The 25,263-nt window shown below is 46.2% G+C and overlaps 1 protein-coding gene across 5 annotated transcripts in view; it reads left to right on the top strand.

Moving 5' to 3' along the window:
* LOC106589524 (myocardin-related transcription factor A) overlaps positions 1-18,324 on the top strand; it is a 52,761-nt gene extending 34,437 nt beyond the window's left edge. For 4 of the 5 annotated variants that reach the window (XM_045710328.2, XM_045710327.2, XM_014179618.3 and 1 more), the window contains 15 exons: positions 5,061-5,126; positions 6,996-7,051; positions 7,236-7,311; positions 7,532-7,699; positions 8,037-8,194; positions 8,352-8,480; positions 8,722-8,978; positions 10,494-10,662; positions 11,280-12,530; positions 12,802-13,014; positions 15,241-15,357; positions 15,509-15,664; positions 15,833-15,922; positions 16,159-16,219; positions 16,917-18,324. In XM_045710328.2, coding sequence (XP_045566284.2) covers positions 5,061-5,126; positions 6,996-7,051; positions 7,236-7,311; positions 7,532-7,699; positions 8,037-8,194; positions 8,352-8,480; positions 8,722-8,978; positions 10,494-10,662; positions 11,280-12,530; positions 12,802-13,014; positions 15,241-15,357; positions 15,509-15,664; positions 15,833-15,922; positions 16,159-16,219; positions 16,917-17,440 — 3,491 coding nt within the window. In that variant the 3' untranslated portion in view covers positions 17,441-18,324. The remainder of the gene's footprint in view (positions 1-5,060; positions 5,127-6,995; positions 7,052-7,235; positions 7,312-7,531; positions 7,700-8,036; positions 8,195-8,351; positions 8,481-8,721; positions 8,979-10,493; positions 10,663-11,279; positions 12,531-12,801; positions 13,015-15,240; positions 15,358-15,508; positions 15,665-15,832; positions 15,923-16,158; positions 16,220-16,916) is intronic. The other variant, XM_014179617.3, reaches the window with a different exon arrangement.
* The last annotated feature ends 6,939 nt before the right edge of the window (positions 18,325-25,263 follow it).

Here is a 25,263-nt window from a genome sequence, read left to right on the forward strand (position 1 = left end):
AGTTAGGAAAGCTAAGGCCAGCTTTTTTGAACACTAATTACAAAAAGTTTTGGGACACTGTAAAGTCCATGGAGAGTAAGAGCACCTCCTCCCAGCTGCCCACTGCACTGAGGCTCGGAAAGACTGTCACCATCGATAAATCTACGATAATCGATCATTTCACCTGGCTACCCCTACACCGGGCCAACAGCTCAGCACCCCCTGAAGCAACTTGCCCAAGCCCCCCCCCCCCCCCTTGCTTCTCCTTCACCAAAATCCAGACAGCTGATGTTCTGAAAGAGCTGCAAAATCTGGATCCCTACAAATCAGTTGGGCTAGACAATCTGGACCCAGTCGAAATTGTTGCAACCCCTATTACTGGCCTGTTCAACCTTTCTTTCGTATCATCTGAGATCCCCAAAGATTGGAAAGCTGCCGCGGTCATCCCCCTCTTCAAAGGGGGAGCGACTCTAGACCCAAACTGTTAGACCTATATCCATCCTGCCCTGCCTTTCTAAAATCTTCGAAAGCCAAGTTAACAAACAGATCACCGACCATTTCGAATCCCACCGTACCTTCTTCGCTATGCAATCTGGTTTCCGAGCTGGTTATGGGTGCACCTCAGCCAGAACTGTGCGGCAGTCTTCATCGACCTGGCCAAGGCTTTCGACTCTGTCAATCACCACATTCTTATTGGCAGACTCAACAGCCTTGGTTTCTCAAATGACTGCCTCGCCTGGTTCACCAACTACTTCTCAGATAGAGTTCAGTGTGTCAAATCGGAGGGCCTGTTGTCCGGACCTCTGGTAGTCTCTATGGGGGTTCCACAGGGTTCAATTCTCGGGCCGACTCTCTTCTCTGTATACATCAATGATGTCGCTCTTGCTGCTGGTGATTCTCTGATCCACCTCTTTGCAGACGACACCATTCTGTATACATCTGGCCCTTCTTTGGCCACTGTGTTAACAAACCTCCAAATGAGCTTCAATGCCATACAACACTCCTTCCGTGGCCTCCAACTGCTTTTAAATGCTAGTAAAACTAAGTGCATGCTCTTCAACCGATTGCTGCCTGCACCCGCCTGCGCGACTGGCATCACTACTCTGGACGGTTCTGATTTAGAATACGTGGACAAATACAAATACCTAGGTGTCTGGTTAGACTGTAAACTCTCTCCTTCCAGACACACATTAAGCATCTCCAATCTAAAGTTAAATCTAGAATCGACTTCCTATTTCGCAAACAAAGCCTCCTTCACTTATGCTGCCAAACATACCCTCGTAAAACTGACTATCCTACCGATCCTTGACTTCGGTCATGTCATTTACAAAATAGCCTCCAACACTCTACTCAGCAAACTGGATGTAGTCTATCACAGTGCCATCCATTTTGTCACCAAAGCCCCATATACTACCCACCACTGCAACCTGTATGCTCTCTTTGGCTGGCTCTCGCTACATATTCGTCCCCAAACCACTGGCTCCAGGTCATCTAAGTCTTTGCTAGGTAAAGCACCGCCTTATCTCAGCTCACTGGTCACCATAGCAACACGCACCCGTAGCACGTGTTCCAGCAGGTATATTTCACTGGTCAACCCCAAAGCCAACATTTCCTTTGGCCGCCTTTCCTTTCAGTTCTCTACTGCCAGTGACTGGAACGAATTACAAAAATCACTGAAGCTGGAGTCCTATATTTCCCTCTCTAACTTTAAGCATCAGCTGTCAGAGCAGCTTACTGATCATTGTACCTGTACACAGCCAATCTGTAAATAGCACACCCAACTACTTCATCCCCATATTGTTATTTATCCTCTTGCTCTTTTGCACTCCAGTATCTCTACTTGCACATCATCATCTGCACATCTATCACTCCAGTGTTAATGCTAAATTGTAATTATTTTGCCTCTATAGCCTATTTATTGCCTACCTCCCTACTCTTCTACATTTGCACACACTGTAAATATATTTTTTATATTGTGTTATTGACTATATGTTTGTTTATGTGTAACTCTGTGTTGTTTTTGTCGCACTGCTTTGCTTTATCTTGGCCAGGTCGCAGTTGTAAATGAGAACTTGTTCTCAACTGGCCTATCTGGTAAAATAAAAAGAATAAAATAAAAAGAACAGCTGACTAGACTCAGACTCCCTGAGATGCTGTGAGATTGAAGACCAGCCTCAGAACAGCTGACTAGACTCAAACTCCCTGGCACTTCTGATGATGTCATGGTCCTGCCCTTAAAAGACCAGGCGAGAGAGAAAGACACATACACACACACACACATATACACTCTGCATGTGGCCGCTCCACAGAGACTAGCCTACAACATAAAAACGGGAACTGATGACAAACAAATAGTCCACTCCTAGAAATGCAGCAGTGGCTTAGGAGTGCATACAATAATTAAACCAGGGGTGAGTTTCCCAGAAAGCCTGGTTAACAAAAAGGTCACAACAAGTTACTGACACAGTAGCAGGACAGAGAGATGTGTATCTATAATAATAATAATTAGGTGGGTGCTTATATTTGGCCTATTTCACACATGTACACGTGTGCATTATACGCATGTGTGAATTGGAAATGTGCTTTTTGCTAATCCCAATTCCACCGAGACACCCTCAGAGAGTGGGGTCACGGCCAGCGTCAGCCATTATCAACGGCGACCCTGGAGAAAAGGGTTAAGTGGCTTGCTCAAGGGCACGTTGACAGATTTTTCACTTTGTCGGCTTGGGGATTTGGACCTTTAGGTTCCTGGCTCAAAGCTCTAACTGTTAAGCTACCTGCCACCAGTGTGACTCATAAACACAGTCATTTAGGTGGTCAGTTGTTCTGATTGGAAGACTGATAAGGGTCTACTTACTTCCTTTAATTGTTGCAAGATTTGCAGTACATAATATAGTGAGGGAAAAAAAGTTTTTGATCCCCTGCTGATTTTGTACGTTTGCCCACTGACAAAGAAATGATCAGTCTATAATTTTAATGGTAGGTTTATTTGAACAGTGAGAGACAGAATAACAACAAAAAAATCCAGAAAAACGCATGTCAAAAATGTTATAAATTGATTTGCATTTTAATGAGGGAAATAAGTATTTGATCCCCTCTCAATCAGAAAGATTTCTGGCTCCCAGGTGTCTTTTATACAGGTAACGAGCTGAGATTAGGAGCACACTCTTAAAGGGACTGCTCCTAATCTCAGCTTGTTACCTGTATAAAAGACACCTGTCCACAGAAGCAACCAATCAATCAGATTCCAAACTCTCCACCATGGCCAAGACCAAAGAGCTCTCCAAGGATGTCAGGGACAAGATTGTAGACCTACACAAGGCTGGAATGGGCTACAAGACCGTCGCCAAGCAGCTTGGTGAGAAGGTGACAACAGTTGGTGCGATTATTCGCAAATGGAAGAAACACAAAAGAACTGTCAATCTCCCTCGGCCTGGGGCTCCATGCAAGATCTCACCTCGTGGAGTTGCAATGATCATGAGAACGGTGAGGAATCAGCCCAGAACTACACAGGAGGATCTTGTAAATGATCTCAAGGCAGCTGGGACCATAGTCACCAAGAAAACAATTGGTAACACACTACGCCGTGAAGGACTGAAATCCTGCAGCGTCCGCAAGGTCCCCCTGCTCAAGAATACATATACATGCCCGTCTGAAGTTTGCCAATGAACATCTGAATGATTCAGAGGACAACTGGGTGAAAGTGTTGTGGTCAGATGAGACCAAAATGGAGCTCTTTGGCATCAACTCAACTCGCCGTGTTTGGAGGAGGAGGAATGCTGCCTATGACCCCAAGAACACCATCCCCACCGTCAAACATGGAGGTGGAAACATTATGCTTTGGGGGTGTTTTTCTGCAAGGGGACAGGACAACTTCACCGCATCAAAGGGACGATGGACGGGGCCATGTACCGTCAAATCTTGGGTGAGAACCTCCTTCTCTCAGCCAGGGCATTGAAAATGGGTCGTGGATGGGTATTCCAGCATGACAAGGACCCAAAACACATGGCCAAGGCAACAAAGGAGTGGCTCAAGAAGAAGCACATTAAGGTCCTGGAGTTGCCTAGCCAGTCTCCAGACCTTAATCCCATAGAAAATCTGTGGAGGGAGCTGAAGGTTTGAGTTGCCAAACGTCAGCCTCGAAACATTAATGACTTGGAGAAGATCCGCAAAGAGGAGTGGGACAAAATCCCTCTTGAGATGTGTGTAAACCTGGTGGCCAATTGCAAGAAACGTCTGACCTCTGTGATTGCCAACAAGGGTTTTGCCACCAAGTACTAAGTCATGTTTTGCAGAGGGGTCAAATACTTATTTCCCTCATTAAAATGCAAATCATTTTATAACATTTTTGACATGCATTTTTCTGGATTTTTTTGTTGTTATTCTGTCTCTCACTGTTCAAATAAACCCACCATTAAAATTATAGACTGATCATTTCTTTGTCAGTGGGCAAACGTACAAAATCAGCAGGGGATCAAATACTTTTTTCCCTCACTGTAGTTTGTACTGCAACTCTTTCAACAATGAAAGGAAGTATACCATAGCTGGCTTGATAATACAGGCTACTGTGAGGAATTAATTAATAGGTCAACCTAAGTGGTTAAACAGTGAGAAAACAGTCTGCTGACAGACAAGACTGATTGTGCGATTGTATTACTGACTGTATCTCTGAGTCGTTATGTAAGAGATGTTTCCTGTTTTGAAATAACGATGTGTCAGGCGTACATGCAACAAGGAGTCTCTCTCAAACACACATTCTTCTGTGTTTTTATAAGTGCACTTTGAGTATAGAAACAGGAAGTGTGTAATAATGTACTCCGCCCTCCTTTGCAACAGCAAAAAAAAAAAAAAAAGAGGGAGGAAGTAAAAAAAAGGCGAGGGTTCTGTCCATTGAGTCCTGCTCTATCCGTCTGCTTCTGTGTTTGTTGACATAAGGATACCCTCTCTGCCCTGCAGACGGATTCTTCAGTGTAGGATGGGAGTCTGGACCTGAAACTCTTGTTTTGAAGAGGTTGTTGTTGTTGTTTCCATGCTGGCAGTTGCTGACTCTCCTCTACCTCTCTCTCACTGTCCTCATGCAGTCCTCCAGCTCAAACTACAGCAGAGACGCACCCGGGAGGAGCTGGTCAGCCAAGGGATCATGCCACGTAAGTAGTGCCCAAACTCTTCATCCTTATCTCAATTGTCTAGAGCAGCAAATATAATAGAATATCACCCTCTGCATGCTTGACCAGCACAGTTTCTCTTCCGGTTCCATTGGACAGACAGGTTTGTTGTGTTGTAATTTGCGTTGTGTTGTCTTGTGTTTTGCGTTGTTGTGTTATCAAGTGGGCCAGCCAGCTTCCCCTTCTGTGTCCACTTCCTGTTCTGTGCTCTGTTCAGTAGCTGAAGAGACTCAGTGTTCAGCTGTAGGAAGGAGGAAGTACATGGGCTATCTCTCGGTTCTTACTGGAGAGAGAAGCTGACTAACTCCCTAACCTGCACCCTTCAGAAGGACCCTAACAAGGCCACAATTGTCACTGTCAGTGACAGCGTTGTCACTGACTCTCCTTGACGAGTGCACTCAATCTGCACCCGGGTTGGGGTCTGTTTGATTTTCAATTCAGGATTTGCTTCTGTTATGACCTAGCCTGATCCAAGACCATCCTGACCGCGTCACTCTTGTTTCGCTTCACTTCAACAGAATGTAAGCTTGCAAGAGCTCCGGATGGTTGTGCTAGGCTTGTTACGATGGGTCACAACTCGGGTGCAAAGTGGCTAACCTGGCCCTAAGATGGGCCTCTCCTCTGTGCTCCCACTCTTATTACACAGTTCCCCTGGCCTGTTGTTGTTGTGTATCTACACAGTTATCCTGCACAGACAAACATACATACAGGACCTTATTCCAGATTAGTCCAGATTACTGAGGATCAGGTTGTGTTCCTGTGGGGGAGGCATTACAACCAACCTTTATAAGTCACTTGTTATGACTTTGGCCCAAGGCTATAGCAGAATACAGGGCCTTGACGGTAAAACCGTTGTCAGTTGACGGTAGTGCTCATGTCATGGCTTTCCAGTCACAGTGCAGTTGGATATATAAATAAGAGTGAATTACAGAGTAGACAGGATCCTCCATGATCCATTTGCATGTATTTGGAGACATGTTGACTTGATATGAGTGGTTAGGCCAATATTTAGGCCTGCTAGTCTGTGACCCCATCCCCCCGGTTGACCTCCTAACCTCTGGCTTGACCCCTTCCTGTAAGCCAGCATTACGTCCCACAATGGACACACACACACACACACACACACACACACACACACACACACACACACACACACACACACACACACACACACAGGTGATGTGATGATGAAATCTCCAGTGTCCCTCCATCATCCTCTTCAACTTTCCAGTGTGTGTCTTGTACTTGTTTTGTTGTGTATGTTTGTGTGCTTACGTGTATGTCCACATTTGTGTTTTAATGGGGGCTTCTGGGGTGAGATGCTTAGTGACACACACACACACACACACACACACACACACACACACACACACACACACACACAGCCTACAGACACTCACACACACAAAGTACACACACAGGGACATGCTGAGGACCAATACAGTTGAAGAGTGATGGATCTAGAAAGTCCCCCTCTCAGAAAGTTGTTCCATCACTCCTCTCTCCCATCTGTCCTCCCCTCCTTAAAGATCCTGTCTGGTCTGTAATTCAGATCTTTATTGATTGTTCTCAGACATACACCTCTCTCATACTATAGCAGGCTGTTCCTCCTTCACTGTTCTGCTGAAAACGGGTCACGCACCAGTCAATACAAAAACATACTGTTCTATTTTCTCTTACTGTTTGGTGGATATAACGCCTTTTGACCTTTTCATATAGAGTTCTGCTTTGAGCGTGTGTTCTCACACTGTCAGTCTCCAGTGGTGGTGAAGAGCTCACAGCGTAGTCTGTACGCCTTTGTTCATTCTCTCTTCCTTTGTCGTTTCTCCCGCTTTCCCTCACTGTCCACAGCACTGAAGAGTCCGGCAGCCTTCCACGAGCAGCGGAGGAGTCTGGAGAGAGCCAGGGTGAGTCTCTCCACGTCGGTCTTTCTCTCTGTAGTTCAATATGTGCAGTCTTTGTAGAACTGCGTCCTCTCTCTTGAGACAACACTCATCTCTCTCTCCTTTTCCACCCTTCTCTCCCATACTTCTTTCATCTCTCCCTTTCTTCGCACTCTCTCTTCTCCCACCCTCCTCTCCTCCCTTCCAGACTGAGGACTATCTGAAGAGGAAGATCAGGAGTCGTCCTGAGCGCTCAGAGCTGGTCAGGATGCACATACTGGAGGGTGAGTCACCGCGCCCCCTCTCTGATCACCACAGAACTACACCACAGGACTACACCCTCACACACCACTTCTCGACGTGGTTACATTGAGCCAACTATACCACGTCTGTTTGTGCTGCTCTATATACATAAGTATGTTTAGTTATGCACTTCTTTGAGGACCTAATTGAGTGGTGTCTGTACGTCCTTGTGAAACCGTGTGTGTTTTTCTCTTCACACAGAGACGTCAGCAGAGCCGTCTCTGCAGGCCAAGCAGCTGCAGCTGAAGAGGGCCAGGCTGGCTGATGACCTCAATGATAAGATCTCCCACAGACCTGGTCCTATAGAGCTCATCCACAAGAACATCCTGCCTGTAGACCTGGACTGTCCTCTGCAACACTCACTACTGGGTATGGACACACACTGTCTAATGCAATACACACACAGTTCAAGTGTTCCTCAAAATGTTATCATTGCAATGTCACAGTACTGAACTGGTGTCAGGACATTGTTATTGCTAAATCCTCATGGTGGAGACTGTGTGAGACCAATTCCATCATTAGTCATTCTGGTTTGGCAATCGCCTCTTGGTGTATTGCCAATTACTAATCTCATAGTTTGAAATACAGATGTTTGTTGTAGTGATACTGAACCTCACAACTTACCAACTCGTTTTTGTAGAAGATCATTTGTTTGGTGAGAAGAACGGTGAAATAGAGGTTTAATAAATCTCTCTACCACACACAGATTCTCCAAAGGGTGCAGGAGAGTCCTCATTGGACGAGGACAGCAGTGATGCGTTTTCTCCGGACACTCTAGCCAATCACGACTCTCCACTGGGTCCTGTCTCCCAGCTGTCCCCCTCTGACATGCTCACTCAGAACGGGGACATGTCCCCCTCACAGGTACAGATCATTCTAAAAATGTTTTTTATTTTTGTACAGTACTTATAGCCACAGAATGGAGATGAAGCCAATGGTATTCGCGCGTGCTTACATAGACGAGTAATCACGAGTTGTCCCATTATTGGCGCTTCAACTGACCAATCAGATGTTTTCTTAGTTCCTTACCCAGGTCCCTCCTCCCCCTCCTCCTCTGTTGCTGAATGACCATGACTCCTTGCAACGACAGAAGCTGACCAATGGGACAGTGACGCCGGTTGCTTCCCGCCCTGCCAGTGGTCAAACCAAGGTGAGGGACATCCCCTGTTGTTAGTCTGAATATCTTGCTATGTCAAATCAAATGTATTTATATAGCCCTTCTTACATCAGCTGATATCTCAAAGTGCTGTACAGAAAGGTTGGAATGTAATACTTTCTGTATACAAGCAATCATATCTTACTTACTCTTTCTCTCTCTCCCTCCCTCCCTTGATTTCGCTCGCTCACTCTATCGATCCCTCCCTCTCTCCCATCTACTGTAACTCTCTCAGTTCCAGTCCAAGCCCAGCTTGGAGCGCCTCTCCCAGAGGTCTAAGAAGTCCAAAGACGTGAAGCCCAAGGTGAAGAAGCTGAAGTACCACCAGTACATCCCTCCGGACCAGAAGGCTGACCGGGAGCCTCCCCCTCAGCTGGACTCCACCTACGCCAAGATCCTCCAACAGCAGCAACTCTTCCTCCAGCTGCAGATCCTCAACCAACAGCAGCAGCAGCACTACAACTACCACACCATCCTCCCAGCACCACCCAAGTGAGTGTGTGAGGGAAAGGTGTGTGTGTTGGGGTTGCAATTAACGATGTGTGTTTGAAAATAAGAGGCATCACATAATTTACTCCATGCTGTCTAATGGCATGTGGTTTTGTGTGTAAAGGTGACTGTGCCACCCTGTGTGTGTGGTTGTGTGCCTGGTTGGTTGCGTGCCTGGTTGGTTGCGTGCCTGGTTGGTTGCGTGCCTGGTTGGTGCCTGGTTGGTTGCGTGCCTGGTTGGTTGCGTGCCTGGTTGGTTGCGTGCGTGGTTGGTTGTGTACCTGGTTGGTTGCGTGCGTGGTTGGTTGCGTGCCTGGTTGGTTGCGTGCCTGGTTGGTTGCGTGCCTGGTTGGTTGCGTGCCTGGTTGGTTGCGTGCCTGGTTGGTTGCGTGCCTGGTTGGTTGCGTACCTGGTTGGTTGCGTGCGTGGTTGGTTGCGTGCCTGGTTGGTTGCGTGCCTGGTTGGTTGCGTGCCTGGTTGGTTGTGTGCGTGGTTGGTTGCGTGCCTGGTTGGTTGCGTGCCTGGTTGGTTGCGTGCCTGGTTGGTTGCGTGCCTGGTTGGTTGCGTGCCTGGTTGGTTGCGTGCCTGGTTGGTTGCGTACCTGGTTGGTTGCGTGGTTGGTTGGTTGTGTGCGTGGTTGGTTGTGTGCGTGGTTGGTTGTGTACCTGGTTGGTTTTGTACCTGGTTGGTTGTGTGGTTGGTTGTGTACCTGGTTGGTTGTGTGGTTGGTTGTGTACCTGGTTGGTTGTGTACCTGGTTGGTTGTGTGCCTGGTTGGTTGTGTGCCTGGTTGGTTGTGTGCGTGGTTGGTTGTGTGCGTGGTTGGTTGGTTGTGTGGTTGGTTGGTTGTGTGGTTGTGTGGTTGGTTGTGTGGTTGGTTGGTTGTGTGGTTGGTTGGTTGTGTGGTTGGTTGGTTGTGTGGTTGGTTGGTTGTGTGGTTGGTTGGTTGTGTGGTTGGTTGGTTGTGTGGTTGTGTGGTTGGTTGGTTGTGTGGTTGGTTGGTTGTGTGGTTGGTTGGTTGGTTGGTTGGTTGGTTGGTTGTGTGGTTGGTTGGTTGTGTGGTTGTGTGGTTGGTTGTGTGGTTGGTTGGTTGTGTGGTTGGTTGGTTGTGTGCGTGGTTGGTTGGTTGTGTGGTTGGTTGTGTGGTTGGTTGTGTGGTTGGTTGGTTGTGTGGTTGGTTGGTTGTGTGGTTGGTTGGTTGTGTGGTTGGTTGGTTGTGTGGTTGGTTGGTTGTGTGGTTGGTTGGTTGTGTGGTTGGTTGGTTGTGTGGTTGGTTGGTTGGTTGGTTGTGTGGTTGGTTGGTTGTGTGGTTGGTTGGTTGGTTGGTTGGTTGTGTGGTTGGTTGGTTGTGTGGTTGGTTGGTTGTGTACCTGGTTGGTTGGTTGGTTGGTTGTGTGGTTGGTTGGTTGTGTGGTTGGTTGGTTGTGTGGTTGGTTGTGTGGTTGGTTGGTTGGTTGGTTGTGTGCCTGGTTGGTTGTGTGCGTGTGGACTCACTTCTCTGTTTCTTGTTTCTCCTCAGACCACCTGCAGAGCAGCCAACTTCAACAAACCCCGGCCCCTCCCCTTCACGCAGTGTTCCCCCGACGACCCCGGCCCCTTCCAATCAGCATGGGCCAAGTCGTCAGAGCCAAACCCCTGTGGGAGGGGCCAAACCTTTGACACTACCAGCCAACCTGGATGACTTCAAAGTGAGTAGGTGCCAGATGGTGAAGCGTGATTCATCACTCGAGAGAGCGCATTTCCACTGCTCCAGAGTCCAATGGCAGCAAGCTTTACACCACTCAAACGGACGCTTGGCATTGCGCATTGTGATCTTAGGCTTGCGTGCGGCTGCCGACGAGCAGCTCTAGTGCTGACCTTGCTTCCAGACGCAGTTTGGAACTTGGTAGTGAGTGTTGCAACCGAGGTCAGCACTCAGCGGTGCCGTTCTGTGAGCTTGTGTGACCTACCACTTCGCGGCTGAGCCGTTGTTGCTCCTAGACGTTTCCACTTCACAATAACAGCACTTACAGTTGACCAGGGCAGCTCTAGCAGGGCAGAAATTTGACCAACTGACTTGTTGGGAAGGTGGCATCTTATGACGGTGCCAGGTTGAAAGTCACTGAGCTCTTCAGTAAGGCCATTCTACTGTCAATGTTTGTCTAGGGAGATTGCATGGCTGTGTGCTCTATTTCATACACCTGTCAGTAACGGGTGTTGCTGAAATAGCCGAATCCACTAATTTGAATGGAGTGTGCACATACTTTTGTATATATATACATAAGGGAGTAAGGATCAGAATCATAACTCTTCTTCTCCCCTCCAGGTTGCTGAGCTGAAACAGGAACTGAAACTGCGGGGTCTGACCGTGTCTGGCACTAAGATGGACCTGATCGAGAGGCTGAGGAACTACCAGGAGCAGAATGGTGGAGCTGGTGTTACTGCGACTGTAACCCCTAAACCCAGCCTACCAACCCAACCTGCTGGCTTCACCATCTCTGCCCCCCCCCATGCCGGGACCAATACCCTCACCCACCAATCAGGAGAGGCAGGCGGGAAGATACCTGCTTTCTCATTGGCTCACAGTGCCGCTCCAGCCCGTATTATGAGGTTTGGCAGTACGAACTCCTCCCCTCCTGTGTCTCCCACCCCGTCAGAACGGTCGCTGGCGGTAATGAGCCCCGACGAGACCAGCTGTAATGGAGACTTATTCGGGGAGATGGTGAGCTCTCCCCTGACCCAGCTCAGCCTGCACCCTTCCCCAGCCTCCATCAAAGAGGAGAACCAGGGTTACTTACCCACCTGCAGCCTCTCCCAGTCTCGGCTTTCACCCACCGCGCCTCAGCCTGCCACCCCACCTCAGGAGCCCTCAGGAGCCCCTGGGGCAGCCATGGAGGCCTCCCCCTTGGACAAGGACCAGTTGCTCCAGGAGAAGGACAAGCAGATCGAGGAGCTGACACGCATGCTGAGGCAGAAACAGAGGCTGGTGGAGACCCTGCGCTCGCAACTGGAGAACGGGAAACAGACAGGATTGAAAGAGGTGCAGGGTGCGGTGGTAAACGGTTATGCCCAGGAGGCCCAAACCAAAACCACCTCCATCAAAGCCATCCTCCATCCTGCTCTCACCAACGGAGAGATGGTGAGGGTCAAGAAGGAGGTAGAGACGCAAGAAGAGATGGAGGGAGTGGACGAAGCTCAGCCTAAGGGACAGCCTCAGCCGACACAGTGCTCCCAGCAGACTCTGCTCAAACTGCAGCAGATCCACCGGATACAGGTTCAACAACAGACACAACTACTACAGACACAACAACAACAGCAGACACAACAACAGCAGTCCCAACAGCTCCAGCAACAAAAACAGCAACAACAGACACAGCAGATGCAGCAGCAGAAGACATCAGCCCAGTTGTTACTCCAGCAACAGCAGCAGCTGCAGCAGCTGATCATCCAGCAGACCCAGCAGAAACAGCTCCAGCTGCAGCACAAACAGCTGCAGGCCCAGCAGAGGAAGCAGCAGAGACAGGCCCAGAGACAGCAGCAGAACAAACAACTGAGTCAGACCGTCGCCACACAGCAGGTACATTCAGTCATTACAGATCTATATCGTACAGTCTATAGATCTACGGTATAGGTATACACACCGCAGACGGTCACCGCACATCAGGTACATATTTCATGTTTAACAGAATAACCTTGTCTGAAACCATACATGCATATTTAACGGAATAAATTTGTCTGAAACCTGAAGACTATTCTTTACCTCAGGTTTGGAACCAAGTCTGTCTCTTCCCCATCTCTATTGGGCCGTTGGTTTGAATATGTCTGTTCTCTACTCCTATTCTCTCCAGGTCACTCCAGTCTTCATCGGCCAACAGAATGGCACCCAGGTCCCCGCCCAGACCTTCTCATTGGACCTCCTCAAGTCGGGCACCACGCCCACCCTTGTCACCGACGGCAACGGCAACCACTACCTGATAGCACTGACCAATCACAATGCAGAGGGCCAGAACGGGGTGACCTCATTGGGCAAAACTAGTGGATCGCAACGCATCACACTGCAGGTACAGTTACACTGGAAATCTGCTAATGAGTGTTACAGGTCTCTATGTTAAGAGGTAAAATGATTGTGGAAGATGGTAGCACAGTGCAGTAAAATTGCTCTGAGCTGTTTTGTCCTTTTAACCCCCTCGGGTGGATGTCCATGGCCTCGTGGAAATCGAATTAGCATAATACAAAAATCCACATAAAACTCTTGCATCGGATGTGTCTCAATCCACCGCATCCGCCAATTGCACATCTGCATCGATTTTAAACACCTTTCAGGAACCACGTGTAGCTGAAATAGCCAAATCCACTAATTTGAAGGGGTGTCCACATACTTTTGTATGTATAGTGTATCTCTCGGATATAGGACCGACACTTCAGAACAAACTTCCTTTAGATTTGTTTTGGGGACTATCTTTCGTTCCATGTAGTGAATCCGTTATTCAATGCGTTTGTATGGGCTAATAGCAGTAAATCAAATAGCTAAATTATCTTTGGTATGACCTTCTTAAAACAATTCAATATAGCTTAGTACAGTGGTCACCAACCGATCGACTGGTTGATCTCCAAGCCATTCGTAGTCGATCACCAAACATTTCTGTAAAAAAAACTACGGTAAAGCCTTGCGTTCCTATTTGTTGTTATTCGTTTCACGCTGTTGAAAGCAGGTGCACTTGATTCAACAGCCCTAGCGCCCCGGGAAGGCAAAGTCTTCCAATTTTGAACCATTTCATGTCTGAAGGTAGAACTCTTGCCTACCCAGCAGTCCCAGAGAGCAAATCAAGTGCATCTATAGGCCTACTGCTGGCCAATCGGATAGCTCAGATCAGTGTCTGCAGCACAGCAAAGTTGATCATGTGAGATTTGAAAACTTTGAGAACCATGGCTAGAGAGAGACTCAACAAATACAGAGCCTTTGTTTTTGATTTCAGAACTCAATATATCCATTTAAATCAGAAAATAAACAAATGGCATTGACAAAATTATTGACACCCTAGACTTTGGTTAAAATAACTGCAATTAAGCTCTTCCTATAGCCATCGATGAGCTTCCTGCACCAATCTTCCATCAAGTTCTCTCTTGCAGCCACATCCAGGGAGGTTGGCTACAGTGGCATGGGCCTTTAAACATCTTGATAACATTATGTACGGTGGAAACAGGAACATCAAGGTCTCTGGAGATGGGACTTGTAACCTTGAGATTGTCCATGCTTGGCTACAATCTTCTGTCTGACCTCCTCAGATAATTCTCTGGTTTTCTTTTCTTCATGCTCATTGCGGTACACACAGTGATATAAAACAGGAGAGTTAGTACTTTTCTCTATTCAAACTGGTTGAATGAGTGACTTTTATATTGCAGGCACCTGCAAATCACCAGAGGTGAGTTCAATTCCAAAGTAAAGGAGAGTCACCTGCTTGAAATCTAATTATTTCTAACTACTTCTAGAAGGTGCCATTAATATTGTCTGTGACATTTTAGTATTTCTTAGTAAATATATATGTTTTTTTAACTGTAAACCAAAGACATGCATATGTGGATACCTACATTTTTTTTTACATTTCAACAGTTTTCTGGAAGAAATGGTGCAAGGGTGCAAATATTTTTGGCCACAACTGTATTACCAGTGTGATCATATATTTTATTTTTTTTGGGGGGGGGGGTGATATAATTTCAAAATGGTCTGAGAAGAACAACATTGGCAAGGAAATTCAAGCGTAATCAATATGCAGTGATAATGTATTAGGACTATAGCACAAACCTCATTACTACAGAACTATTTTCAATTGGTTAATGCGTTGCATAGGCTTATGTTTTTTAAGTCATGTATTCTTTTTTTATCTGAGCGGTAGATCTCTGCTTGCATTTTGACTCAGTGATTTTTGATTCTCCCAGTCATATTGTCAACAAGGCAGCCTTATGTATCGTTCAAAAACGTACCATTTCCCTTTTCCATAAAATATGTTAGTTTTCATGGGAAGGCACATAAAGCGTTTTTATCAAAAGTCATCACTTTTGCATGTGAAATCCTACTCATTACTCCACATGCTTATTAACCTACGTCACTTGAGTTTTTTCTGCCTATTTCACTGTCGGCCAGAGCGGGGCTCACACGAGGGATGCAGCCCGGTCAAAAACAAATGCAATCATTTTTCACCCAGCGCAAACTCCGTGCACCCAGGCCAGCTTCATCAAAATCCATCAATGTTTAATGGTGAATTCAATCTCCCTATTTTGTCCTCTAGCGATTGCAGTCAACTCCAGGCAAACTCCCCAGCCAATCCCCAGCTGAGATACTCAGCTCTGACACTCAATCAAAACAACAGTTACAACCAGGCCCTGTCAACCAGCCTATCAAAAAGGTATGAGAGTTACAACAAATCAAGGCAAATACAAGGTCTGCTCTCTCTCTCTTTCTCACACACACACACACATGCACACAAACACACAATTTTAGCTGTCACTGTCTGGCAATACTCTTAAAATCATCACTGTCCTTTTTCTCTCCTTCAGGAACAGAAGGCGGGTCTACATCTGGAGACCAATGGCATGACCAATGGAGTGCCAGAGCCGAGTCAGTCTGTCTCCGCTCCGCCCAATCTCCATCCTTTCTTTGACGAGGTGTCCAACTCGTCTGAAAGCGAAAGCACCGCTTCCCCCTTCCTCAAGGTAAGACCAATTCTGCAATGATCATTCATGGCATGTCCAATATCATCTCATATTTGGCTTTTCATTCATCTGCATCTATATTTTTTACTTGCATTTATTCTTTCTTTGTAGCCTATTTTCTTTCCCCTTCCCTCATCCTTTCTTTATTCTCTCCTTCCACCCTTTCAGAGAGAAGTGTGTCCGACTTTTGACCGGCACACTTTGTTCACCCCTCCCTCTCCTAAACAGACTTCTTTCTCCTCCACTCAACGCCTCAAAGTATGCCCTTCACTCCTGCCATGTCCCTCTGTACATGTCTATCCATGTCTTTCCTGTCCATTATTTTTCTCTTCCATCTTTTATTTTCTCTCATTTTCTCTGTCCATCTGTTAGCATTGGTCTCATCTTAAATTTGCTCAGTATGTTGTTGATTCTATAGTACTGTACATGTTTGCCGGTTTTGTTAAACAGCCATGAGTACTGTAAACTGTACTAAATGTCTTCTCTGCCCCCAGGAGAACGGCCTGAGCAGTCAACAGATGGACGACCTGTTTGACATCCTCTTGAAGAGTGGAGGTAATCGAACAGAGCCGTGTACACACACTCACACACAACACTCACACACGACACTCACACAAATATCTTCATAATGTCTTACATGCTGACCACACCGCTCGCGTCGCATGCGCCAATGAGAGTCTGCGTTGCCAAGCGCTAAAATAGAAGTCAGTTCTATTTGTGACGCTGAACGCGGTGCAAGTCCTGCTTCTCCTATCTACTCATTTGGTTTATAGAAGCAGATACCCGCGTGGGTGATTGAAAGATTAACTGAGTTTGGTCGGTTGTCATGGTAACTATGAAAGTTAGATGCCAATCGCCATATAAAGTCCAAACAAGAAAAGCCTGGAAGGAGGAGAGATGACTAGAAACGATTCTGTTGACCGTTTTATGTGTGGATTCATTGTCAGAGTAGAGGACCTTGTGCATTTCAGGTAAAATAACAACTCAACGTTTATATCCCAGGACAAATTAGCTAGCAACATCAAGCTAGCTAGCTACATTTCCATAAATGTTTAATTATTTTCGACCTGTACCCAAATAAATATAATTGGTTCAGAGTTTGTTTTGATATTTCAACCTGCATGTCATGATTGTGTTTGTTGTGGGGGGACAAAATCAGTTTGCGCACGATGTTACTGCCAATACATGAGCGCCAACCCATTTGTTTGATAATTGTTCATATTTATGCTTTTTCTTTCTCTTCCCCACCCAGAAATCTCTGGAATCCGAGCAAACCCAGACCCTTCCCTGGCCCTCCTCCACTCCAACCCCCCCACCCCTCCCTCGTCCCCTCTCCACCTGTCGCCCCCCACACCCCCTCCGGAGCCCTCCCTACCCGCCCTGCCCTCCCAGCAGCCATTGCCCTGCCCAGGAAGTAGTCGTCTGGAGGATTTCCTGGAGAGCACCACCGGCACACCCCTCCTGGGAGTGGAGCCTGACGGTGGCCTGACTTTGATTGACGACCTCCACAGCCAAATGCTGAGCACCTCCAGCATCCTGGACCATCCCCCCTCCCCGATGGACATGGACACCAGCGACCTGGGCTTCTCCCCCCACCCAGCAGGGCTTGACTTCGGGGACCCAGCCCTGGACAGCATGGACTGGCTAGACATCTCCATGGGAGGTGGAGGGGGAACGAGTCTTGCCCCTCTGGGCCCCCACACGCTCCCCAGTGTATTCTCAGTAGACTTTCTGGACAGCTCGGACCTCACTCTGCACTGGGACTCCTGCTTGTAGCTTCTACGGAGTGAGGAGTGGTAAAGACTCACACACAAAGACACACGCTCAAGCATACTGCGTACAGGCTCTTATCTCTCTCACGCAAACACTCTTACTCGATAAGCAGGTCCACCACTCTGGAGGTTCACTGGCCCAGCATCATTCACTGAGACCGGGGGCCTTGCCCTGCATTCACTCAAGTTGGACAGGCTAGAGAGCAAAACTGACTTTAGATCAGAGGCAGTGGGGTGAGAGGTGATACTGCATTAATGGAGCTTGGTCTATGACACACCCTTATGGTGACAAAGGGTAATACATGTGGAGGGCAGACCCAAAGTGTCAGTGGTGTGGAAAGCTGTAATGAACAAACCTCATTGGTGGAAACCTAATGAGATCGAACCTCATTGGTGTAAACCAGAGGAGCGTTTACAATGGTATTTAATGTTTAGCTCAACGGAAACTGCACTGTACTGAACGACCAGTGGAAGAGCAGGTTGATTATGGTGGCCCAGAGGGAGATTGTGAATGGTGTGCGCTGCACGAGTTTTAAATGGTCACACCCATATTGATTAACCACACCTCGCTGCACTATCCAAACAGAAGCAAACGTACATCAAAGGCTGTTGAACGGTACACGCCGTTTTGGGGAAGCGCGTCGTTCACTACAAACCGCCACGCAACGTAGCAAACGTTGTATTGAATTGAACGCACCCCAACTGGTGAAATGAACCTCATTGGAGGAGGCAGTTACTGGTGGTGTTTGCTAGACCACTATGCATTTCTGTATGTGGGGGGTGTATTATTGATTGTCCACATTTTTCTTCCCAGTTGCTTGGTTTCCAAACCACTTGGACCTTGTCATTTTATATGAAAAAAAAGATATAAAAAAAAATCTATGAAAATGTGTGTGTTGTTTTTATTATACCATAACCTTTTGTAAATGCACACTGATTTGTTGACTGTCTATACCTTGGTACAGTTTTTGTGGTATTGGATATAGCCACTAGAGGGCGACATTATCATTGACAAAATACTGCTTGAGAGCACCCATCACAGATCAACTGTGCTGGTTCGTATTTTGTTTAGGCCTAGTTAACTGGTCTTTAACCTAAATGAATGTGTACATTTATGTGAGAAATCAGTGTTTGAGGACTGTTTTGGATGCATAGGTGCCCAGAGAGATGGCAACCTTACGTAGGTCCAGCATTGTCTTGATTGCATTGGGTTGGCAAGCCCAAGCGGATTATTATGTTCAGATGGTGACAGAAACAAATTGATACAAAAAGGAACACTACAAACAGGCATGCCTAAACTAAAGATTGCAAATCATGGCCACCGAACTAACCCAGTAGCCTCACGGCTTACCAGCTGGGACACTGACTGACCATCACCTTAATTGGCCGCTCTTGCTTATCAATCAGGCTCAGCACTTGGACAAGTTTGCTGCTGCCCCCTGAGGGAATTGAGTGGAAATGCTAGTGTGCTGTCTAACCTATTCCATAACACTATACAGTGCACTACATTTGACCAGAATCGAATAGGCCCAGGTCAGAAGTAGTGCACTATATAGGGAATAGGGTGCCTTTTAGGGTTGAATGTGGGAACCTGGTTACTGAGATGTACGAGGATTTACCACCCAAAACCATTCCCTTTGCCCTGGATAAAAAAATGGTAAATTATAATAAATTATTTCTAAGAACAGCAAGGCGTGAAATAGAACTTAAATTATATGCAATGCCTAAATCTGGCTTCTCTGCATGATGAATCAATGCTCAGGGTGGGGACAGACAGCCCATCTCAGGGTAGGGACAGACAGCCCATCTCAGTATGGAGCGCAGTTCACAATGCATGTAGACTAATCTAATCATTTGTTTTCTTGTGACAGGTAGGCCTGCATTTGCTGCAGCATAGTCTATGCTACAGTAATATAAATACCGAATGCGCGTATAATTTACCCATCTGCATCAGGTATCTTTTAGGTGTAAAGATGTAACTTTTTTTTTTATTGCAGCTACAGAGTTTTAAAAGCAGCCTGTAACTCTATCATTGCTTTACAGCAGTGCACGCGCAAGCACTCTTGCAGCCTTTCTCTCTGTATCAACTTCATTAAAATTGCATCCAAAACAGATAACTGTTCTAGTTTGATATATAGCCGTATACAGTGCATTCGGAAAGTATTCAGACCCCTTCCCTTTTTCTACATTTTGTTACGTGGCACCATCCCTGTGCCTTATTCGAAAATGGATTACGTAAAGGTCCTCATCAATCTAAACACAATACCCCATAATGACAAACGAACAGGTTTTTAGAAATGTTAGCAAATTTAAAAAACAAATACCTTATTTACATAAGTATTCAGACCCTTTTCTACGAGACTTGAAATTGAGCTCAGGTGCATCCTATTTTGATTGATCATCCTTGAGATGTTTCTACAACTTGATTGGGGTCCAACTGTGGTAAATTTAAATTGATTGGACATGATTTGGAAAGGCACACACCTGTCTATATAAAGGTCTCACAGTTGACAGTGCATGTCAGAGCAAAAACCAAGCCATGAGATCGAAGGAATACCCATAGAGCTCCGAGACAGTTTTGTATCGAGGCACAGATCTGGGGAAGGGTACCAAAACATTTCTGCAGCATTGAAGGTCCCCAAGAACAACATGGCCTCCATCATTCTTAAATGGAAGAAGTTTGGAACTACCAAGACTCTTCCTAGAGCTGGTTGCCCGGCCAAACTGAGCAATCGGTGGAGAAGGGCCTTGGTTTGATTGAACTCTTTGGCCGGAATGCCAAGCGTCACATCTGGAGGAAACCTGGCACCATCCCTACGGTGAAGCATGGTGGTGGCAGCATCATGCTATGGGGATGTTTTTCAGCAGCAGGGACTGGGAGACTAGTCAGGATCAAGGGAAAGATTAACAGAGCAAAGAACAGAGAGATCCTTGAAGAATACCTGCTCAGGACCTCAGACTGGGGCGAAGGTTCACCTTCCAACAGTACAATGGTCCAAAGCACACAGCCAAGACAACGCAGGAGTGGCTTCGGGACAAGTCTCTGAATGTCCTTGAGTGGCCCAGCCAGAGCCCGGACTTGATCCCGATCGAACATCTTTAGAGAAACCTAAAATAGCTGTGCAGCGACGCTCCCCATCCAACCTGACAGAGCTTGAGAAGAATTGGAGAAACTCCCCTAATAAATGTGTGCCAAGCTTCTAACGTCAGTTTGGATGAAAACTCAAGGCTGTAATCGCTATCAAAGGTGCTTCAACAAAGTACTGAGTAAAGGGTCTGAATACTTTTGTAAATGTGATATTTCAGTTTTTTGTTTTAAGTAAATGTTCATCCATTTTAGAATAAAGCTATAGTGGAAAAAGGGAAGGGGTCTGAATACTTTGCTAATGCACTGTATATGTATATATCAAAGCTTTAATCAAATTCATACATAGGCCTATTTATATACTGTATAATGCTTTTGAATGACACTAACGGCTTTGGCGGGGAATACCGGGATACCCGGGAGAAAAATGATTTATTCTCGGGATTTGTAAAATACCTGGAAGATATTCAACCCTAGTACCATTTGAGACGCAGCCCAGGTCTCACCCAGTGCCCTTACCTTCACTCGCTTCTAATTAAATACATCTCCCTCTAATCTCTTCAGACAGTTAGTTTGGGGGCACCTCATACCATTTTGTCATTTAACCTTTTTCTTCTCCTTACAGGGCTTATCATGGGGTTTCAGTGTGCATTCTAGACCCCCTCTCTCTACACACACACAGGCATGGTGCAGACATTGCTAATAAATTCCATCACCCCCGTTTCAGTATGTGCATTTTTTTCATGACAAATTACCAGAAATATTAAAGCACGTGAGAGAGAGTTATTTTACTCTGCAACAGAATCAGCAGGTCTAGATGTAATTGGTCCTGTAGCTAAAACATGAAGGGTGGGTTCCACAGCTAAGGCGAGGTGACACAACAACCAATGGTTGTGTTGTGTCATCGACTGACAAATGTGGTTAGCTGATACTTAAAATGCCTATCCAGGCGTTGTAAGGCCTGTCAGGCATCAGCAACGTCTAAGCATACGACATTTTCGAACCTCTCCAACACACGAACACACATATTTTCCCCCACCCTCCTATTACTTCATGCAGATACTGTATTATTCACAGCGCTGAATTTCAACTAATTCTCCCAATTTCTCCCTCTGCACATACTTACGCTGTCCGCTCTCTTTGGAGAGCTGTTTCAGGGGACAGCTTTGAGTCCTGAAAACACACACCACCCCTCCCTCTGAGCTCACACTTGCTGTGTTTTGATCCTGGGGCTTTTTAGCTCATAAAGCCTCAGGGAGTCCGGTCTGAATCACCTGAGTCCTGGGATGTGCTGGAAATTCACAATAAGGGGAGGGAGATAGACAGGGGCTGCCCAATCCTGATATTTTGCTCATGATCTTATTCAGTAGGATAGTTGCATAGTCACAGCAGTTAATATAATGCTATGAATTTTGGACATACTGCATTGGTGTACTTTTAGTGTCATACCGAATGGATTAGTAATGACAAAAAACGATATCCATTTCCTCAAAGGAAAAATCAATCAAACACCTCCACTGTGTTTACTGAGGTTTTGGATGGTGTAGCTTAAAGTTTGTAAAGGTTCAAAAAGTACTCCAACCCGGTCATCAATTTAGTGAGTTGGCTCTGCCAAGAATTGACCAGTTAAGCAAGTATGTCTTTATTAACATAACCTCTGGACAGCTAAACTGTATGAGTTATGCAATGCTCTGATTATAGCCAGTTTTAGATTTTTTCATTTAGTTCTCTCTGTGTGTGTGTGTGAGAGAGAGAGAGAGAGAGAGAGAGAGAGAGAGAGAGAGAGAGAGAGAGAGAGAGAGAGAGAGAGAGAGAGAAGAGAATGTGGGGAGGGAGTGAGGGGGGTGGGGAGGGAGTGAGGGGGGTGGGGAGGGAGTGAGGGGGGTGGGGAGACACTTGCGCATACATACGCACAGAGGAAAATTGTAATTCTGGACTGCTGTGATGGAATGAGGGGGGAGTGGTGTGTTGCGTACTGCTGACAATGACTGCAGAGTAACACTACTGTAGCGTCACCATTGTACATTATGAATATCCATGAGCATATAGGAGACCGATAGTAAACTGACCGGCAGGTAGACTGACAGCTAGGTATAGTCTACGATACTGTATAGACATGTAGAGTGTAGACAGGCACCCTTGCACAGTTAATTGTCTGTTTTTGTCTGTTTGCACATTGTTGGTGTATGCTGCTCTGTCACCTGGGTTAGGGTTATGGTTGATCCGGGTGTGGACATGAAGCTAGGGTTAGGGTTAAAGTTAGGGTTATGACTAGGGTTAAAGTTAGGGTTATGACTAGGGTTAAAGTTAGGGTTATGACTAGGGTTAAAGTTAGGGTTATGACTAGGGTTAAAGTTAGGGTTATGACTAGGGTTAAAGTTAGGGTTATGACTAGGGTTAAAGTTAGGGTTATGACTAGGGTTAAAGTTAGGGTTATGACTAGGGTTAAAGTTAGGGTTATGACTAGGGTTAAAGTTAGGGTTATGACTAGGGTTAAAGTTAGGGTTATGACTAGGGTTAAAGTTAGGGTTATGACTAGGGTTAAAGTTAGGGTTATGACTAGGGTTAGGGTTAAACCGGGGTGTGGACATGAAGTTAGCGTTAGGGTTCCGAACAAACGAGAACGTCTGGAAGCCGAGGCTAGGGTTAAAAAGCAGTTACCGAATTACATAATCACAATTCAAAACACATCCCTACAATACAGACAATCGAAAATTATTGCATCACCCTTACGGTGAATTATCATTATTGTAATTCACTCATGGTAATTCATCTACAATCAATGCATCATTTGGAACCTTCATTTAGAAAGGCCATGGTGAGAGTTAGGTTAAGAGGGAAGGTGTCATGATTTTAATATCAGTTAATTGACTCTTGTGTCATTGGCATAACGCTCCTGGGCTCCGACCCTAACACAATGGGACAAGGTGGAGATGTAATTGGGAAAGTTTTCTGAGTCAATTATGGGAATTACTAACCATTAATTGATTGGGATCCTACAGGATCACAATGATGTCCATGGGCTTGAACCAGGAGAGAAATAATCTGTGGTTAAACAATATGTAGGGTTGAACTGTTGCCAATAAACCACACATGGTGGTATAGACTGCAGGAGGCAGAGTTTTTACATTTTGCTGGTCATATTCATTGATCTCCAACACCTGAATGTGTGAATGTATTTTCCCCTATAGTTACAGTAATTCCCATCCCCAACACCCCACTACCAACTACTAACTCCATCACCACCACTTCAGCACAGACAACCAGAACCCTGAGTCTCTTCTTTGCTCTGCCTCTGCTCCAAGATTTTGACAGGTTTTTTTTCAAAGCTGCGATCATTCGTTATTGTCCTCATTATCAAAGCATGTTAAGCTCTGGTGGGGCTGAGGGGGTTGGTGATTGGATGGGAGAAGCTTGAGATGATGCTCTTGGTCATTTTTTGGGATGTTTCTTTGCTCCTCTCTCCACTCCCAATGCACACTTACGGTGTTGTACTTACAGGGCTATTCGCTCTTCTCCTCCTATTCCACTTATCCTCCTACTCCTCTTCCCCTCCTACTCCTCTTCCCCTCCTACTCTTCCCCTCCTACTCCTCTTGCCCTCCTACTCCTCTTCCCCTCCTACTCCTCTTGCCCTCCTACTCCTTTCCCCCTCCTACTCCTCTTGCCCTCCCCCTCCTACTCCTCTTGCCCTCCCCCTCCTACTCCTCTTGCCCTCCTACTCCCCTTCTCCTCCTACTCCTCTTCCCCTCCTACTCCTCTTCTCCTCCTACTACCCTTCTCCTCCTACTCCTCTTCTCCCCCTGCTCCTCTTCCCGTCCTCTTTAGATGAGTTTAGATCTGTTCTTCTCCAGGTCCTCCTGCTGGTTTCATCTGTTCTTACTCTCCTCTTCTCTATTTCTGTCTGTCTCTCTATCTCTCTCTCACTCTGCCCCTTCATCCCCATCTCAGTGGAGTTTGCCTTCCCTCTCACTGTGACTGTCTGTTATTAAACTAACTTTCCCTCTGGGAGAGAGAGAGAGAGAGAGAGTCAAAAGGGTTCTAATGCTCAGGGCTCATTCTGGCACACGTACCCCAGCGCAATGTTAAACTGGGAGGGAGGAGAGAGGAGTGTGTGTGTGTGTGTGTGTGTGTGTGCTGACAGGGCATCCTGCTGGCACAGACTACCATCCCTCGCCTCTCGGTCACCCCGGTGTGTGTGTGTGTGTGTGTGTGTGTGTGTGTGTGTGTGTGTGTGTGTGTGTGTGTAGGTCTCCATGCCTGCATGTGTGTTTTATAGACTTCTGCACATTAACCATCACTCGTCAAAAGCCTGAGAGAGACAAAGAGATGGTTACCGTGTAAGCAGATTAGAGAGAGCGGTTTGGGATATGGATATTGGGCATTACCATAACATAGCAGCTAATGACATTCAAACAGCGTTCCTCAGAGATGGAAGATCATTAACAGGAGAAAGAGAAAGAAAGAGAGTGGGAAGATGAGCGAAAATGAAGAGGGGGTCCTAGAGAAGCCTCAGTAGAGAACAGTGGGAATCTACTCTTTACAGTGATTATATCTGGGGAAACAGGATTGCTTCAGGACTGACAGAAAGAGAGGCTCCCTAGTAATAATAACCAGTCCAAGTCTACTAGTCTACTACTTCTGATTACCATCGCAGATTCAGGAGACAATGTATCTTCATTCAAAAGTAGTGCCCTAAACTAATATTTAACAATTCTTAAACAACTTTAAACCCTTTATAAA

The sequence above is a fragment of the Salmo salar genome, chromosome 28 (assembly GCF_965601325.2).
Source record: "Salmo salar chromosome 28, fSalSal1, whole genome shotgun sequence".
NCBI classification, from domain to species: domain Eukaryota; kingdom Metazoa; phylum Chordata; class Actinopteri; order Salmoniformes; family Salmonidae; genus Salmo; species Salmo salar.